This window comes from Nanorana parkeri, unplaced genomic scaffold (assembly GCF_000935625.1).
Source record: "Nanorana parkeri isolate BGI_ZX_2015 unplaced genomic scaffold, ASM93562v1 scaffold792, whole genome shotgun sequence".
Lineage (NCBI taxonomy): Eukaryota > Metazoa > Chordata > Amphibia > Anura > Dicroglossidae > Nanorana > Nanorana parkeri.
Window position 1 is genome coordinate 632,499 of NW_017307060.1, and position 20,730 is coordinate 653,228.

The 20,730-nt window shown below is 41.9% G+C and overlaps 1 protein-coding gene across 1 annotated transcript in view; it reads left to right on the forward strand.

Annotated features, from left to right (window-relative positions):
• LOC108793936 (mucin-5AC-like) overlaps nucleotides 1–20,730 on the forward strand; it is a 117,504-nt gene that overhangs the window by 75,322 nt on the left and 21,452 nt on the right. The window contains exon 59 of the mRNA XM_018564897.1: nucleotides 1,076–1,195. Within this exon, the coding sequence (XP_018420399.1) occupies nucleotides 1,076–1,195 (120 nt within the window). The remainder of the gene's footprint in view (nucleotides 1–1,075; nucleotides 1,196–20,730) is intronic.

Genomic DNA, 20,730 nt, shown 5'->3' on the forward strand with positions numbered 1-20,730 from the left:
AACACATTTCTGTAAGATCTAGTTAAGCTTTAGCAGCAGAGCACATGGCAGCAGCCTGCACTCAGCAAGCACCTGCAGGGTAAAGCACCACAAGCAAGCTAATGGATGTTTTAGGCAAATACCTGCAAGATTCAGCTAAGGCATAGCAGCTCCACAGAATCACATACTTCCCTGTAATGCACCTGTAAGGTTTAAGCACACGTGGAAAACTGAATGGCTCTACAGACATAACAGATATTCAGAAAGATTCAGCCAGAGCAAGGCAGCACTGCAAGGTCACAGGAAACAGTAGCACATGTATTTCTAAAACCAACTCATTGAAAGAAAATGGAGTGGATCCTACTTGTCAGCTTGTCCATGCATGTAATCATCCCAGTACAACCATAGTTTGTGATGATGCAGCTGAGTTACGGTTCTTCTCTGGAGTCACAAGGCCAGGAGGCTAAGCTAGTGTTCAACCCGCCGCCATTATGGAGGAACCATCCAAATATGAAGAGACCCCAAGAGACCATTTCCTGCACCCCAACTCCAAGGCTATGGGGGAGGCTTCCCTTATAAGACTGCATTTAGCCACCTGAACAAAGGGAACTTCGCAACAGGAGAGGCTGAACCTGTGCGGCAGGCCAGAAGAAACCAGCAAGGTGAGGGCAAAAACTCCAACCTATTCTTAGTATAACTGGCTTGAGCAGTGAGGACAGAAAAAAAATGGCTGCCTTGGGAGGCGGGCTTTAATTTATAGTATAACTGGTCCTGTGATTGGGCTGGGGGCGAAGCCATACCCGTTGTATGCTGTCATGTACGGTATCAGGAAAGTATTCTATACAAGTGTTGTTATTTTTAAACTGTACATACAAAATTACAAATTTAGAGAGTACCAAGATTGTATCTGTGGTTTGCATGTATATGTATATGAGACAGACAATCTCTGTATGTGAGCAGGCATCTGATGACCTTCAGTATAGAAGGTTTCACCAGATGCCAGTTGCCGGTTCTGTTTCCTAAAGTATCTGAAGGGAAAACCTTCATTCTGTCTGTGAACATGCTGTAGTAGTGAGATTTGTATTTTGTATTTTAGCCTAAAGAGGTGTACGTTCCACCAGAAGATCAATGTGCCTCCTATGAATGTACCAGCACCTTTGAAATTGTAGGAGTAACCAAAACATGCCCAGCTTTCAATCCTAATGACTGTCTGGAGGTTTGTATTAATGTAATGTGTTCTGTTTGCAACAATTTACAGGTAGCCCTCAATTTACGCCAGGGTTAGGTTCCAGAAAGAATGGTTGTTAATAGTGTTAATAGAAACTGATGTAAATTGAAACCCAGTATATAATGTAAGTCAATGGGAAGTGAGAGAGTTAGGTTCCAGGCCTCTCTCAAAAATGACATAAGTGACATATTACACTATATGTAAAGGTTTAAAATGAATGTTATTAATGCTTCAAGGGTCCCCTTGTTCCCCTGGAATGGCTTTATGTGCTTTCATATCTCCAAATAAACTTCTCTGTGCCATATCTCCAAGTGTATCCCTGTTCTCCTCTGTATCTCCAAGTGTACCCCTGTGCTCCTCCATTTCTCCAAGTGTACTTCCTGTGCTCCTCCATATCTCCAAGTGTATCTCATGTGCTCCTCTATATCTCCAAGTTTACCCATGTGCTCCTCCATATCTCCTAGTGTGCCCCTGTGCTCCTGTGTATCTCCAAGTGTATCCCTGTGCTCCTCCATATCTGCAAGTGTACCCCTGTGCTCCTGTGTATGTCCAAGTGTATCCCTGTGCTCCTGTGTATGTCCACATATATCCCTATGCTCTTTTGTAGCTCCAAGTGTACACCCTGTGCCTTCAGCATGTCTCTATATGCCTGTGTATATCTCCATGTGTATCCCTGTGCCACCAGCGCATCTCCATGTGTGCACCACACCACCATACCTGCAAGTGTCCTTCTGTGTGCCTCTGTAGGTGTCCACAGTTTTTTATTTGTGCAGAGCCCCTTCCTGAGCCACAATCCTCCACCTCTGCCCCAATCCAGCCACCAGAGACTCTGCACATACTATACTGTACTTTTAGTATTCTAGCCACTTGCAGCTGTATAGAGTTCCCCTGCATATCCTTCCGCAGCTGAGGTCTGCGGAGGAAGGATACACTAGATGGAGCTGTTGTTTCAATGGTGGTCACGTGACTGCCAGGAAAATAACTATTTTGAAACGGCACAAATGGAGCCAGTGCAAACTGAGGGCTATCTGTACTATGGAAATGTCAATAAAAAGCTATGGTGTATAAAAAAGTTTAAGCTAGTCTTTGCAAAAGAATACACTAATCTTACTATAGGCTAGAATAGTATACCCCAAATTATGTAAGAATGTTAGTAAAAAAAAAAAAAAAGTCTCTAACTTTTGTATAATATCAGTGATCTGCATTTTATTAGAACTAGTAAAATTGTAATTATCTTTCTGATGTCCAATTATGTTGTCAAATATATGTACTATCTATGAATTCCATACTTAAAATTAACCACTTGCGGACTGGCCACTGTACGGGCTGCTGGCACATTATTCCGGGAGGACGAACCAGAAAGGAGAACATCAGCTTTAGACAGAGAGCTGATTGGACCAGCTCTGTGTCCTGTGATCTCTGTGATTGGTTATCACAGTGATCACATGGCAAGGTTTACATTGCCAAGCCCTCCTTTTCCTCTTACATCAGAGGTGAGTAAAGGAAGTAATGAATGGATGACTCAACCATTCACTGCTTCCTAAAGTAAAAACAAGTTAGAAGCAGCAAAAAAAAAGTAAAATTAAATGTTTAACCCTTTTACCCTCCCTCCTTTCCTATATATGTTAGCACTATTCTATCTCTACTCTGATGTGTGTATTAACACCTTGATCTCACTTATGCTGCACATCTGTACATTAAACCCTTCATCTCCATCCTCCCTCTGTCTATGACCTGTATGTTTATTGTATCTTGTGCACTATTACCAAGCTCCATCAGATCGCATTGAATTGTCTACTTTCCAAAAAGGGGTCATTTGGGTAATTTTCATACTATCCTAATATTTTTCTTTTGGTATGATTTATAAATGAAAGTAAGAGAAACAGACCTTTTTCCAATTATTTTAGTCTATTTTACTTGATATAATAAAAAATAAAAAAGTGGTTATTAAACAACACTAAAAGAAAACTCTATTTGTCCCCCCAAAAATATATAAAATTAATTTTGTTAGTGTTAAGTGACTGAAGAAATCTCAGCCAAACTTGCACAGTGCTGAAAACTGAAAAGGGCCTGTTAATGAAGGGGGTGTAACATGCCGGTACTGAAGTGGTTAAAATCCTTTTTGGAGTTTACCTTAGTAACAGCCAATGCAGGGCAGGTGTGGAATGCTAGTGGCCAATGTGTGCAGAAGCCCCTGTAAAATAGGTTATTGCATCCACTGGCACGCACCTTCATCTCTCATCAATAGCAACATTGAATTATAAATTACATAGTGGGTGTTACTGAACAGGCAGAGCATGTCCTGTGTGTGCTCCCAAATCCCACCCCAAAACCATTTGCCCCTATTACTGTTCTACAGCCAGACAGTTTAGCTAAAGCCAATTCTTGGGCAGAAATTGCAGTAAAATGTAAAAGAAAACAGCTAGTTTAGGTACCTGCCATTTTCTCAATAACCGGGCCGGTTCCAGCTGCAAACTCTGTATCCCTGGTAGTTCTGCCAATGACCCCAAGCTGTAGAGAGACTACAAATCCCCACGATACATTATACAGCAATGCAGAATAATACCATCAACTAGAGAGTTCTACAAATCCCAGTGATACATTATACATCACTGTTGAATGGCTACCGGATATAGAGGACTACAAATCCCAGCAATGCATTATACATCTGCCTACTGCACCCCTTCCACACACACACACATACAAACATTGATGGGATTTTGTGGGGGAACAAGGATGATGCTTTAAAAAAGCATTTATTTTTCCATGACACATAAATCAGAAGCACTTACGAGATCGTAGATATAAAAACACATGTAGCAAAAGAGTTGTCAGCTAAAGGAGGCAGGAACAGGTCTCTCCCTTGACCTGTTTATTTCATCAAGGATGATGCTTTGATAGGGGGCAAGGGACAATTCATTCCACATGCAAGTTTCAAAAGGCATCCCAACTCTTGCTTTGCAGCACACTAAATATCATTTATGAAAACTTAATAGACTGCATTGATGGATTAATCTTTTTCTGAATTTGGAATGTAAAAAGGAAGTATGAATAAGCTTAGTAACTGCAAACAAGAGACTTCCTTAAGCTTACATGATCTTCACAAAACCAGCATGATCTATTGGTATATATAATTGAAAAGGTGTTTATTTATTTTCTAATTAATAATCATCTTTCTTTACCACACCTAACTAGGCACATTGTACAGGGAAGTAAATAAACTAAAACAGATTGTTATTTTAATCACTTCATCAAGTGTAAACTAAAGGAAAGTACAAAAAAGAATACACATCAGCCATGGCATCACACCATCTATGTGACAGCAATCTATAACAGTTTTGTCCAAACAATCTCCTCATAGTTTCCTCTCCAGTGTTGTTAAGCCTGTGAGAACCCTTCCTCAACATAAACAAAGCTAAGAAAAATATAAAAACGAAACATCTATATACTGAAAATACAATGTTAATATTCATATTCGTTGTAAATGACAAACTTAAGAATATATTGCAATACTTTGTTGCCAATTGAATTCTCCCTAAAGCAACCCCTCCAAGTTGTCACAATGGAGTTGATTTTATAAACGTTGCCATGAAACATTAAAGAGCTTTGCTAAGTACTCTTTGTATATAAACTAACTACATGATATGACCTAAGTACAATGTCAAAAAAGCTAAACTTTTTTTGTGAATAAAGTACTTTTCAGGTTTAGGGTGGTCAGGGGTGCAGACATCTGTGCGGATACACACATATCTCAAAAAGAAAGATCATCTTAGTTGTGGAGCCTATAGAAAAAGGTAGGTCAGACCTCTCTGGCGCTAGGTTATTAGAAGGAAAACAATAGCAATCAAACAATTTAATCTAACGCCTTTTTCTTGTCTCAACCACCGATTTATGGATTTGTACATACCCTTCTAAGACTTGTTTGTACGGGCAGTATGACAACCTACTGAGCTGATGGTATCTACAACAGGGTCAAACTCACCAAGATTACTAACAAGGATAAATCATACTCCAGAATTTGTTATCTATTTAAGCCCATGGTTTCCATCTCAGAGATGGAAAACATAGGGGTCTATTCACGAAGCAGCTGAAGGATCTAGCCATAGCTTCGGCCGATTCTTTGGCTAGCTTTGGCCCCAGGAGCCCTTCGGTTCAGTAGAACCGAAGGGCTGTTGTACAGGCTATTCACTATAGCCCGTACAGCTCCCGAACTTGGCCGAGCGCCTCAGTCGAGCCGAAGGCATACAGCCTGCTTCTGACAGCTGGGCGGAGCCAGCTGTGATCTTACAGCTGGCTCCGGCCACTTGCAGAGAGATCAGCGTCCCTGGTTACCAGCTAACGAATAGCGTTCGGCTCACTTCGTTTCAGGTCAGTCATTCACTCGGCTGCCTACGGCAGCTTAGTGAATAGACCCCATAGTATCTCTGGTGAAGGTATATTATATAGTTCCTGAAACACATTTGCTTGTTATCTTGGACTTCTATGACTACATACATATTTTCGAATCTCAAAACCATTTGTGTGGCACTCTTGTTTTTCTCTGAGATGTCAAAAAGGCTTATTCCTGTGTATGCTTCAGTTAGAGGTAACCCAGCATCTATATCCAATACCTCCTACCCTACCCATACTCCTTCAATCTACTTTGTGCTGTCTGGGCAGTATTTTACATTGTCTTGTATCAGGTCTATATCACAGACAAGCACATACATGAGCATAGAGACCAACACTGCACCACAGCACTATCTAGTGCTCAAAAGACATAGCAGTACATTAACATAAGCTGTTGTATTTTCAACACAAAGGCAGGATACAAGCAATTGTCTGCAGCACAACAGACAAGGAACTTATAGGTCAGTGCAGTCATGCACAGTAAAACAATCACATATTTTTGCCTGGTAATGCTTAAAGTATTTACAGTACTTGTAAAGGCCCATTCACACCAGATGCACTGCGCTCCGGCCCGATTCTGGCTGGAACGCACAGCCTTGCATTGCGGCCGGCTCACTTTTTTGTGGGGCAGGAGGGGGCGTGACGGGCCATTAAAGTGAATGGCACCGTAGCCATGCCTTCCGGCCGCAATGCGATTGGCTGCATAGGAACGCAAGGCACATTATGCCTGCAGTCCGGTCTGATCTGGTGCGATCAAAATAGTGCTTGCAGCATTTTGATCGCACTGGACCGCAGGCATAATGTGCTTTGTGATCCCATGCAGCCTGTTGTATTGCGAATGGAGGGCGTGGCTATGGTGCAATTCATTTAAATGGCCCACTACGCCCCCTACTGCCCCACAAAAAAGTGAACCGGCCGCAATGCGTTTCGGCCACAATTGGAACTCACAGCTCAAATACATGAATACTTTGTGTCACATCCTATATTCCATAGATTTATAACTGTATACAATAGGCTCCTTTAATAAATGTGTGTTATTTGATTGAAATATATCTTAATGAAGATAAATTAATGTAAAATGTTAGCCATGAAAGGAAACGGATTTCTATGTTGTGGATTAGAATGAACATATAGGGCTCATCTGCAACAAGTAGTGGTGTACAATAACTAACTCCAATCAATCAAAATTCAGCTTTATATGACCTATAGCCTTATAAATGTTTGCAGATAAATACACTGCTAAGTTTTAGAACACCCCCAATATTTCTTTAAACATTTTTATTGTAATGTGCCTTTGAACTTGTTGAAAAATCTGACTAATCAATTATCTAACACAGCCCCTTGCTACCTCCATCACTCCCCTCCCCTCCCTGCATAACCTTTTATGTAGCTGCTAGGGGATGAGCAAAGGATGAGACTATAATATAGAGAGAAAGTTGAGTGGCAGCTCTCTGCTGGGGCGGCTGACATTACATCCGTGATGGTGGCACTCAGCAGAATTCTCAGGGCTTTTGGATGTCTATACAAGGGAGGATTTTTCATGTAAATAACATGCATAAAATACACTTATATTCTTATGGTAGATAATTAGTCTGGAAAGCCCTATTGCTGTCTAGCTGTACCTGAATTCTGAGCGTTAGTTCAGATGATGAAAGAACAAACAACACTTTACATAATCCCTTAGCAACAATACAACTTTTTTTTTAAAAGGTGTTTCTTTTGCATTTTTAAGAGGAATACATTTTTTTACAAACAGCAGTGCAATAAAGCACCACTTGTTCTGGCCAACTGCACCAGGGCATTAAAATGGAACAAAGAACAAACAAAAGGCCAGCAAACAAACAAGACCCATACATACACGCACCCACACACTACCATTCAATCAGCCCCTCTTCACCGGCATAGAAACAAACTGTTGCAACACCTTACATTGAAATAAATCATTCTACCCAGCTAAATCACTCATGCTGCAGTGTAAGGCTATTAATACAAAAGAGAGTCAATTAACGTTTGGCACCAATGAAGCTTTGTGTTACAGGAAATAAAGTCTCTCTGCCAGGAATTTTGAAATTTTAGAAAGTCCTTGAAAATTTCATGAAATTAGACACCTGCTATTCAACAAACAAGGTTTTAACGCAATCAAGCAACAACTGCCCTGTCTATGGGGGTGATTTACTAACCTAAACACACGCACTAGGTGCGTGTGATTTTTACACAGCAAAACGTATTTATCAACCAAAAAGTCTCTAAAAGCATATTTCCACTAATGCCATATATGGAAAAATCATGCACATGATGCATATATAATGCTGCTTCACAGTTTAGACAAAAATGGTTAGCTCATGCATTTACATTCCTGCATTCATCAACGCAAGCAACACAATGTAGAGCTAATTTACACAACATTACCTTGCAATTCATGCAGGGCTTTGCACAACACACCTGCTGGGTGTGTACACACTACAAAGGTGTCTAGATTCCACCAATAGATCATGCTGGGAGGAACACACTACAGAGGTGTATACTTGTTCGTGGCGTGTTTATAAGGTTAGTAAATCAACCCCTGTGAGTCATAAAAAGGCTGTGAAATATGAATTTAGGAGAATTCATCAGTCACAAAAATCTAATGATTTGCATGGAAATGTAATACTTGCAGACCACTGCCCCCTCCCTTCCCCTTTGATGTTGCAGCTGTGTATCCAATAGGCATGTAAATGTATTGAGAGGGGGAGGGACACAGGAACCGTTAGTAGGTGGACTAAAGGCTGACAGCCAAAGCGCGCCACAGACATGTTTTGGAGTCTTCATTTCTGCTTGTGCACAGTTCTCCCTTAACAACAAACATTATAAAGACATGAAATTAAAGTGACTCGGTCACTGAGTAAACATGAGGGAATCTGCCCAGTTTTAATTGGGGGGGTAGGGGGGTAAGTTGAAACTTGTTTGAAATCCATGAAACCTGAACCTAGCAGCAAACCCCAAAGAAGTCTATAGGGGAAGGGGGAAGATTTATACAAAATTCTGCCCATTTTCAAGGTTAATAGGCAAGCTATTGCCAAAAAAATTGAATGGGGGGCCATCGCAGACATATAACAAAGCAAAAGTGTTTTAAATAAAATACTGTACTGTGGAGAGAGGAACCATTGTTTGTTTGTCACAACAGTGTAAACAAAATTAATTTAAAAGAACAAACCCACATTTAGTGGGTTTGTGCCTCCTCCTCTCATCCCCACATTTTCAATATACCCCAAATATTCAAAATATTGACCTCAGGTATGTGTTTGATAGGAACTAACCAGCTTCTGGACTGTACGCGAACACTTGAATAGACAGTAGATAGAGAGGGAGATAAAGCAGGTTTTATCTTGCTTTAAAAATTAGAGTGTGTTAGACAATAGCCACAAATATTGTTTAGTAACTAAGCAGCAGGATTAGGCTGAGAGTGAAAGATGAGACAGGTTTTTTAAATAGAGAATACAATCTATTATTTTATAGAGAATCGCCACAAACATTGCACAGTAGCTGAACTGCATGAGCTGTCATCTAGAGCTGCAAAAAAAACTATTCTATAACGACTCCATAGTCTGAGCCCCATTTTTTCCAAGCTATTTGCACTACAACTCCTCAACTATATAATCAATTGGAAATTTCCTGGCCTGGGTTGCCCCAGAGTGACAGATTGAAGGGCAGGCAGCAGCAAATAGTTAAGGGTAGAATCATATGGCAATAGGTTGCCATCCATTCATCCTCAAATCAGGACTGCCCAAAAAAAGTAAAAGGTATAATAATAATTGGAAATGTAGAGGTGCTGAGTATGGAGGTGGTGGATGGCCACTGTTGATTGTGGATGTGCCCTGTTACTCCTCCTTCTCCTCCTCCACCTTCACCTTCTTTTCCTCCGCCTCCATCAACTTCTCCTCCACCTCCAGCTCCTCCGTCTCCTATACCACCTCCATTTTATCCAGTCCCGCCATACATCTGCCAACAAGGCATTCCTGCCCTTCACCTTCAAGAAGAGCATTCTTATTTGTCTTCTTCAATCCCCTAAATCTTCCTTCAATGCTCAAACATATGAGAGAGGCAGTTTGGAGGCTGACATCCTCTGTCATAGACTGATGCTCTGTGCTCTGTTTTTCGATGGTTGCAGAATATTACCACTTGTAGTCTGTTGAGTTGTTCGGAATAACTGGCAAAATACGCTGAATAAACAAAGAGAATAGCAGCCATGCCCATGGCACAGCAAGAGGAGGGATTAACATGTCCCGAATCAAACCTGGAAAACTACTGTAGAAAGTCCATCACAAAGGTTTTCATGTGATCGCTCAAGAAAACATTAACCTTCTGATAACATCAGAAGGTTATATAAAAACATCTATGCTGCTTGGCAACTGCAATATACTAGTTTGATAGTATCAACAAATATTATGAAAGCTTTTGACACTGTGCAATGGAAATATTTGTGGAGAGTGATGCAGCATATCGGAAATGGCACATACACTAACTCAGATGTCAGGACCGTTCCCTCTTCAGAAAGGAACCCCCTCCGGGTTGCCCATTATCACCATTTTTATTTGCTATTGCAATAGAACCCTTGGCATGCCTCCTAAGGCAATTGTTTGCACTTACAGGCCTCAGGTTGCACTTTCTGGAAGAAAGAATCTCCTTGTATGCAGATGGAAAGACAGCTTACCTGGATGGTGTAGAGAGTTCTTCCAAACCAATGATGGAAATTGATTGATTGATTGATTGATTTTGGGAAGCTTCAGGGTTGAAGGTCAGCTGGGACAAGTCAGCCACTTTCCCATTGGCCACACTGAAGCCTACCCATTCCTCAACTTATCCAAACTAGTTGAAGGATTAAATAACTGGATAACACCATCTATATTCCCAGAACTTACACTTGTTCCCTTGTACAGTATATACTGTGTATACACAGTCCCGTGCGATTAACTCTCTGTACCACCCAATCGCACCTACCGTGCGTTCTGATGTGGGAGGTGCGTTGTGTTTCTATTCATTTGAATGTCACCCTAAATGCACCTCCCGCCCACAGTTCGATCGCCCGCACTGGAAGGTGCAGTACCGCAATGCGAATGACCAAATCTGAGTCCCGAGGTAACACAAGTTGAGAACCACTGATAAAGAGGATGGGATTGCTGCTGACCTCCCTCTAAAATGCTAGTTGTCTGGCTATCTGTGGTTTAAACACTTTTCAATCACAGATCCAGAACAAGCATTAAGAAAGTGAAGTCCTGATATGTATACTTGTTCCGAGCTAATGAATAAAAAACAAGACAAACAGGTAGCCAGCATTTATAGGAGAGCTCAGCAGTAACAGCTGACATATTTCTCACAGTACAGGTATTAGCTTTTAGACATGTGCACTGCCAAAAAATTCGTTTAGTTTCGTTTCGTTTTAAATTCGGATTTGTGTTATTTCGTTTTTCGGGATTCGGGTGTGAAAGTCAATTCGGATTCGGGATTCGGATTCGGACGAAATTCGGTAGCGGTAGGTCGAACGTTCGTTTCGTTTTCTGTTCTTATTCGTTTCTTATTCGTTTCGTATTCGTTTTGTTTCGTTCGTTCGTGACATTTGAGGGGGGAAAAATATTTTTCTCCTTCTCTAATGTCACTTTGTTCCAACGAACGAAACGAATAAGAAACGAATAAGAAACGAAAACGAAACGAACGTTCGGACTACCGCTACCGAATTTCAGAAATGGAAATTCGGATTCGTTTGCATTCGTTATGTCTGTAATTCGGAATTCGGATACATCCGGATGTCCGAATTTCCGAAAATTCGTCCGAATTTCGATTCGGAACGAAACGAATCGCACATGTCTATTAGCTTTATATACGATATAAGAATTCAATAAATAATGTATAGGGTAACCAGTATTGTAGTTGTGTACAGTTTCATTGTGCTAACCCTTGACAAAAAAATTAAATATAACAACAAGGAAATTCATTATTTTTAATAATTATATATCCAGCTTAACTGTACACACAGGTGTAATGATGGAGTTCCCTAAGGCGTGTCTGTGTAACTATGCAAAGAGGATCAAGTACTACATTATAAAATAATTTGTGGTTAACCTAACTAAACATAGCCTGCGATTGCTGCCAATATGTTAAGACTGTAATGTACAACTGCGAGTCCTACAACAGTGCTAAACAATGTCTACAACAATAATGTATACTGTCATACAAAAGTATTGTTTGATGTTAATACAATAATGCCTTTATTTCAAATGCAGATGAATGTTGATGAGCTATGTTAATTATGCTTGATCATAAAGAGCAGATTTATGGCAGACCTATATAAACTTTCACTTATCTCTGTACAAACATGTACTGTATATTATTGTGCTGGATTAGTGTTGCATAATTTACCTTTAAAAGCTCAACTTCAGACACACAGCTAAAAACACAGTTGGAGCTGTTTTGCTTGCCAACGGATTTGTAATTGTGTCCATCTATTTCTAAGATTTGTGCAACCCTTCCAGTTAACGCAGCCAGGTTGCTGGTTAAGCTATACATCATGGACACCTCCCCGGCCAAACTAATTGAACAATAAGTGATCAGCAGCAGACTGATGAGATAATCTCTGTGCTCTATATTTATGTCTGCATGTTCCTTGTCAGCATATGCTTATACAGCAAAGCATTATTGGCTCAGGGTACAACCATTTTCTCTCTCAATGTGAGTGCTGCTTTGTAGGCAATTACAAGAGACTGAATTCAAAACAGATACTGACACTATTTGTATCTATAGATATTTTTGTGTTTTAACTGATTGCATCACTTCTGGCTTCTCAGCTATCATTCCCTGACTAGAGAAGCCACGGAAAAAGCTGATTAAGCATAATCATAAGCATAATCAGATGGGGGGTGAAGAGTGGCAGGACCCACACACTGACACAGGATGGCGGTGAGCTGGCAGCCTTTCTCCCCACATGCAGGTAGTGTGGTGGTGTTGGGCCGCATGCGGGGAGTTGAGGGATGGGGTGACCCATAAAAGACCTGGCCTGGCTCGGTTTAGCCCAAAAGCCCTCAAAAATGGGACAATTGTTTTTGACAGTGCTACCCCCATAAATTTGCATTGAGTTCGAGTTCGAATTCAAACTTTTTGGATGTTCTAAAGTTCGAATTTGAACCGAACTCGAACTGAATTGGTGCTGACACTGTCCTTCTTTCTGGAGGGTGTCTACTTTAGTTCCCCATGGTCCGTTTGTGTGTTGTAAAGTAGCCACCGCTCCAAGCTCACTCCTGTGATGGACTACAAACTCAATACAAACTCAATACAAATTAGAAAACTAAGCATGAGATTGTAGTCCATCATGGGAGTGAGCTTGGAGCGGTGGCTACTTTACAACACACAAACGGACCATGGGGAACTAAAGTAGACACCCTCCAGAAAGAAGGACAGTGTCAGCACCAATTCAGAGATGATTTGAGGATCTACATCTGAGTGATACACAAATAAGATACATTATTGTTAATAGTTATGGAACTTAAATGCATTGTTAAGATTTAACTCCTGAGTTTAGTGTCACTTTACGGAGTACCAGGCCACTCTTCATGTAATGTTTGTGATCTCTAGCTTATTAGTATTCATTTATTTCACATTTCGCTTACAGCTTTTATTTCTTTCCTAATTCATATGCAAAAACCTGTAAATTTTAAAAAAGTACTTGTTGTTCCTTTTATTATTGGGTTTATTTGTCACTGAAAACATTGACACTGGCTGTCATGTTATGTACAGGAAATAATTAGTGTTATTTCCTACACTGGAGCCTCACAAGGTGGAATGTTGTCAAGATGATTAAAACAAACTTAAACAAATGATTTTCACTTTCTTCCTCTACTTATATCCTGCTTGACAGAGATCTGTTCACCTTGATAATGTCTTGCTTTTTGTTAGGAAAGATACAGAATGATACAGATGACACCTGTTGTAGCTCATTTAAAGGAAGAATTTAATGTGTTTCTGAAGGAAATACCTTCTCCACAATACAGTCTTTCCTTCAGCATTTGCAGAGCTCCACAAATGGAATGTGTGTGTGTGGCTCTAAGGAAAATGGGTCTTGGAGCAGAATGAACATCTCAATGTGCATGATCTCCACACTGCAGAAGTTTCTGCCATTCTAGCTTCTTTAAAAAAAAAAAGAACAACAAATGACTTAAACATAGTTTGTATGTGTAGTTACGAATGTGAAAGGTTTAGCTTATAAGAAATTACATTTTTTTTTTACATAGAGCTGACGTTGTATGCAGAGCAGCACACATTTCCCACATTTGTAGCATGTGCCGTCCTCTGTTGAAACTCTGATTACTCTCAAAACCCTATAAACTTGCATCTCCACAATATAACCATTTGAAGCTGCAGCAGCTATATTGAGTCCACCTTCATTTCCTGTCTGAACTTCCTTCATTATTTATCAATCACATCTCCCCCTGATCAATATTGTCACCCCCCCCCCCTTACTTCTTTTAGCTTTCTATGACATCAATCATTTTGTTTTTGAGCCCAATCAGCAGATTCCACAGCTAAAGCCTGCAGCATCAGTGCTGGCCAGGAAGAATCAGACACATCTAAAGGGATCCTAATGATGTGTTCTTTCATATAATTCTTTTGAAAAAGATCTGAGGCAGAATGCTGTGATGTTTTCAAAAGCTTCCATCAATCATGGAAGCAAAGAGCAGCAGATAGACCCATCAATATCAGATGACATCAATAAGTTTCAAAACAGGTATATCTTACAAAACATCATTTTTGCATTGAAGAATTGTAACTGCATGTTGATTAGAGGGGGTAGAACAGGGGAAGGTATTATATGCGTACATTACACTATCTCTTTCTGGAAATATTACAAGCTCTGTTATTTTTTTTGCTGCTTGTGTTGCATTGAGGACATTTCCTTTTAATTCCTGTTCCAGAGATGCAAAAGAAAGTGAGATGAAATCTCTTTAAAGTGATGGGAAATGTCCACTTAGATGGCTGAAAGCGGCATAGGTGTCACCATTGGAAAGTTTCCTTTCACCTCCTGACTTCATGACAGCTGAAGTTTTGGATTTCCCATAGCTTTCTGGTTCATTGTCAATGCTCACCCAGAAAGAGAAGGTGAATCTTGCCAGCAGGGGAAAAAAAATTGACTTAAGATACAATTGAACAATTCCTATTAACCCAGAAGAGTTTATAAATCTGTTCTTGCATACAGTCATGCAGAGTTCCACCCACAGGCTTACACTGAGGTTAGTCACTAAGCTGTGGAAGGCAGCTGAATGAATGTTGGAACCAAAGGGAAGGGAGCTGAAGCCTCTTTGGCTATTCACTGCTGCCCTGAATGGCTATATTTTGCCATACATTGGCTGCATTCAGGCTGCTTCCCCTCCCTTTGGCTCAGCCAAAGGACTTTTTCATGGTGTTGTGTTTTTATTTACTACTTACTTTTCTCTTTGGTGAATAAGTAGAGGTAACAACTACCCTTTACTCACTTTACTCATTCACAGGGGGGGGGGGGCATCTGGGTGCCCCTTTTATGAAAGGGCAAATTTTATTCTCATTAGTGGACGCCCATAACAAACACAATTTTGAGATCTCATGGCTCAAAGCTTAACTAGCAGATCTAGAGAAATGCTCCAGAGGCAACAGCATTAAACTCTGCGGAGTCCCTGAAAATGTACCTCCATCTAAATTAAGATGGTAGAGTCCACCATCCGTTATTAACAAAACACCTTCCATCTTGTATTGGGGTAAAATAACCCATCCTGCCATTTCTGTAAAGGCATTGGTAGAAACTTCTCTGATAACCAATGACAAGTTGCAATTAAGAACATATCATCACTTACACACTGCATGAATCGTTGGGAATCTACTCAGAAATTACTCCACATGTGGTATAATACACCTTATAAACTGTCCCACTATATACCCTTAATTTCTCCACTGTGCTGTAGACAGTGTGGTCAAGTAGGATCTCTAATCCATATCTTTTGGTATTGTAAATCTTACTTATCAGCTGGTCTTCTGTGTTTAGCTTAATATCTGAGGTGATGCGAGGTAGGGTTCTTTCAACAATAGAACTAGCACTTTTACACATTGGAGTGGAAGAATTTAAAATCGACAGTAGATCAGTGATTACTCACATCCTCATAGTGGCAAAACTAAATTTGACAATGTGAAGGTCACCCTCCTCCCTTGAAATAAATTAAGTTGTGGCAGCTGTAAAACTGACATGTCAAATGGAACAAATGATAGCTCTTAAAAATGGGAAATTGGCACTCTACAACAAGACCTGGCAAGTGTGGATTGCCAAATATATTGCTGGAGAAATTCTGAATCTGTTCTTTATGTCTGTTAAAAAAACTAATAAAAATGTATTGAAACTAAAAGCGGCATATTTTGTTTACAAACCACAGCCTTCTGACATGTATGGTTAAATCCATTTTTATTGAGTTACAAGGTACAAGGAATATACATATTATTTTGATAACATGCACACATTTTGACACCAGTAGAGAATGAGTCGGGATGAGCACATGACTGCACATGGAATTACCATAGTATCATAATTTATGAAAACATTATGAATAACAAAGAACACGTAAACTAAGATCCTGTAAACAGCATAAAAAAGCCAAGGATAAACCAAGCCTTAGCGGCCCTATTGGCCATCATATCTCCATGAGGTCAGTAACAGTACTATCCACTATCATGCCAAGATCAATATTCAATTATCGTGTGAAAAAGAATAAAGATTAAAGAATAAATAGAAGAGAAAGCCTAAAAAGAGAAAAGAAAATTGTACATCGTTCCCGTGATGGACTACAATCTAACGTTTAGTTTACTAATTTTTGCTGAAATTGTAGTTCATCATGGGAGTGAGCTTGGAGTGGTGGCTACTTTATAACACACACAGGGACCATGGAGAATAAAAGTAGCCATCCTCCAGAAGGAAGGACAGTGCCAGCACAAATTTAGAAATTATTTTAAGGTGCTACATCCGAGTAATAAACAGAAAAACTACATTTTTGTTAATAGTTAAGGTGCTTGAATGCATTTTTAAGAATTAACCCAGAAACTACATCCGAGTAATAAACAGAAAAATTACATTTTTGTTTATAGTTAAGGTGCTTGAATGCATTTTTAAGAATTAACCCAGAACTTAGAGAAGCTAGGTACCATGGCTAACCCCAGTATTAGTGCCTTCAGATTAGAACAGATGAGCATTAGATTTACCGTGATCAACTTCACTACATTCCCTCATCGCTTTTACTCCACTGGAGCCCTCAGAAATACCCATTACTTCAGCATATGAACAAAGGTTCATAGTGATATGTCGATTAGCCAATAGAGGGCACACACCATTCTTTTTTATAGCTGTTAATGTAAGATATCAGCCATCAAAAGAGTAAATTGTTTTTGCTGTAGCTCAGCATTGACCTGCATTGCAAGAAGGTGCAGTAAAGTACTAACCATTGTGAAGTTAATACAATAAAAATATATGGAAGACAAAGCATGTTAAAACACGAGTCACCTTAATGTGGATACAAAGCCAACATATTTTTTTCAGTTTTGGATAGAGCAAGGATTGGTTAAGATCCCAGTCAGGTTATTTTTCTGTCTGTATCCTGTTAGGGGGATTATGTTTACTTCCTGCCCCAAATACACAGCAGGAAGTAAGAACAGATATTTTTAAAGCAAGGGGATATTCTTTTTTAAACTGTTGTCACTAGAACAGATTTGCCCATTGGAATCATTTTACTCACTTCCTGTTCCTGTGACAGCTCAAAAATGTTGGATTTCCAATAATTTTATTTACTAGAGACAGTGGTCACCAATAGTGAGGGTGAATCTATCCATCGAGAAAACCTGACAGGGGTTCTGACCTTTCCACATTCTTTTCAAAACTAAAATGAAATGTGTTGACTTTACATGCACTTAAAAGAATTACGACCCCAACATTTTTGGCCATAGTTCTCTTTAGGGTCACAGGAGGACCTTTACTATGTCCTCCTGTGACTCACAAAACTCAGCATATAGCGGGCTATTGCCCGCTATATGCTGACAGCACAGAGCCACACTATGACTGAGAAAGAATCTGACAATATTGTCGGGATCTACCCCACCACCTAATTGACAGCTGGCTGTGCTTCTGTGCCACACCCTCCCCCGTCCATCCCTCCAGCCAGTGCTGGAGGAACAGAGATGGGAGGGGGAATCCCTGTGGGGAGTGATAAATGACAGTCACCGTTTCTGCAGGGAGAAGATTGGGAACAGAGCTATCAGCGGTATGTGATCATTCAGTTCATGATGTACAGAGCTGATGTGTGGCAGCTTCAGTGTCACACGTCGGCTATAATTATGGGGAAGAGTGTATTTCACTCTCACCATAATTCTCTTTTAAAGGCCATCTCCAGGGAAACCGAAAAAACTGCCCTTGTAGCGGGACTGTTACATACCGTGGTGCGAGCCCGAAGTGACAAGGAGGACCTCCCTTGCGGTTCCGTCTGTGGACCCCTGAGGGTTAGGGTTGCCACCTTTTCTTCAAGTCAAACCTGAACACTGTAGCGCCTTGCGGCAATTTTTTTGTAAAGTACACTATGCATGTATTTTGTGATTAAATAACATTGGAGGTAATCACAAAGATGCCAGTGTGCCACAGGTCCCCAGATATACAATCTGTACACAGTGGTGTATTCTGGTTTGGGGCCGCCCTAGGCAAGACGAAACAAGGGCGCCCCCCCAAACCTCCCTCCTTCTCTAAATCTGCAGGATCTCATGGGGGCTGTGCAGGATCTGTGGTGGGCTCTGGCATAAGGCCCACCACAGATCCTGCAAAGCCCCCGAAACCCTGCAGAGCCCACCACAGAGCATGCACACCCCCCTGAGACCCTGCAGACCAGTGCAGGATGTGTGGTGGGCTCTGCCCAACATAGACCCCTCAGAGCCCACTACAGATCCTGTACAGCCAACCCGAGACTCTCAGGTGGGCTGTGCAGAATCCATGCTGGGCTTTGCAGGGTCCCTTTAGCAGCAACCTGCTGCTTGGTCCCCGGCCTCCCCCACTGCTGGACTGGTGCTGCAGGACCCGGCCTCCTCAGTACCACGGCAGCTCTTCCGTGACCCAGTGTTCTGTCATGCATGCAGCGGTTTCCTACTGCGCGACGGCGCACTGGCCCTGCCCCTTCCTGATCCGTTGTTGTCCCGGCCTCGCCCCGCCCCCCCCTGCTGTTCCGTCTCCTCTACCTCTTCCACCGCCACCTGCTTGCCGCTTTTCTCTGCCTCCTTGCTGACTCTGTCCTTTCACGCTGCCACCTCCTCCACCCGGCTGCCTGAGTGTTTTGGGGTTGGCATTTTTGCCGCCCCCCTGAAATCTTCCGCCCAAGGCAAATTCCTTGTTACCTAGCAGGAGATACTCCCCTGTCTGTACGTAAAACGATGCCCCCCATAATATTCCAGTGTGCCACAGGACCCCAGATATGTACTATGCAAAGCAGCTATGTACTATACAAAGCAGCATCCATATACCTTGCCGCACTCTTTACCGAATATCCCAAAAGTAACGGGTGCTCGTAATGACTGCGGAGGGCACCGCTCACAAAAGAAATCATATACAGATATCACCAGCACCAAGATTCCACGTTTGTGCAAATTACCATTTTTTCAGTATAGGGTACGAGTACCAATATTTTTGGTACTCGTCGATACAAAATGCCGATACCGGTGCTTTGTGCCCCAATTATCAGGAAGTCGGGCGGCGGATCATGACCCATTGCCCGGCTTCCTGATTGCCTGTGAAGCCGGTGTTCCAGTGAAAGAACACCGACTTCAGAGGCTGGCTGGCTTCCTGACCAATCAAGAAGACGGGCGGTGAGTCATGATGTAAACCCGCTTCCTGATTGAAGCCAGCTTCCTAACCACTTTTTTCTAGGCAGCCTGGCTTCCTGACAAATCAGGAAGGTGGGTGGAACGTCATGACTCACGTCCCGGCTTTCTGATTGGTCAGGAAGCCAGGCTGCCTAGAAAAAAGTGAATCCAGCTTCCGAGCCAATCAGGAAGCTGCACGGCACATCATGACGAGCCTCCCGGCTTCCTGATTGGTTAGGAAGCCAGGCTGCCTACCAACAAGTGAAGCCAGCTTCCTAGCCAATCAGGAAGTCCGGACAGCACGTCATGACCTGCCTTCCGGCTTCCTGGTTGGTTAGGAAGTTGGGTTAAATTTTTTCTAGGCAGCGTGGCTTGCTGATTAAATTGAAAGCCAGCGTCACATTTTTCTAGGCAGCTTGGCTTCCTGACCAATCAGGAGCCATGATGTACGACCCGCCTCCTGGCTTCCTGATTAACTTAGATGTCGGCGTCACATTGTTCATAGGTATTTTTCGTGGCTTCCTGACCAATCAGGAAGTTGGGAGGTGGTTCATTACATGCCGCCCAGCTTCCTGATTGGAAAGAAAGCCAGCTCCAGTGGCGTCACCAGGGGGGTGCGGAAGGAGCGGCCCGCACCAGGGTGAATCAATCATTTTGGTGTCACCCCCCCGAAAAGTCGGGCACTCGGTCAAGGACCGAGAGCCCAACACTTGCTCGAGAGAGGAGGGGACCCGTTGGCATACCTTATCCCACCAGGTAACGTCCCCTCCACACGACACGTGACATCATCATGCTTGTGCGCGATGACGTCACTGCAGGGTGTCACCCGGTATCCGCACCGGGTGTGACCGCACCTCGGGACGCCTCTGCCGGCTCCACGGTCCATTGGCACTGCTGGTCGGAGAGAGATCTCCCTCTGACCAGAGGTTCTGGTATCGGGGAAGGTATTGGAGCATTTGGACGAGTACTCGCCCAAATACTCGGTATCGGCAATAATACTAGTATTGGTACATTTATAGTGCAAATCCATTTTATTGATAGTTGTCATTCAAACGACAAGCGCATTTCTGAGCCTGATGAAGCGGACCCTGCACGGCCCCAAAAGCACGGCCCCAAAAGCACGGCCCCAAAAGCACGGCCCCAAAAGCACGGCCCCAAAAGCGCTTGGAATCTGGACATCTGTTTTGGGTGATATGTACTATAGCACATAAAAGACGCCCCCCCAAAAAACATGTCACGGGTTACCTGTGGCATTTTTTAAT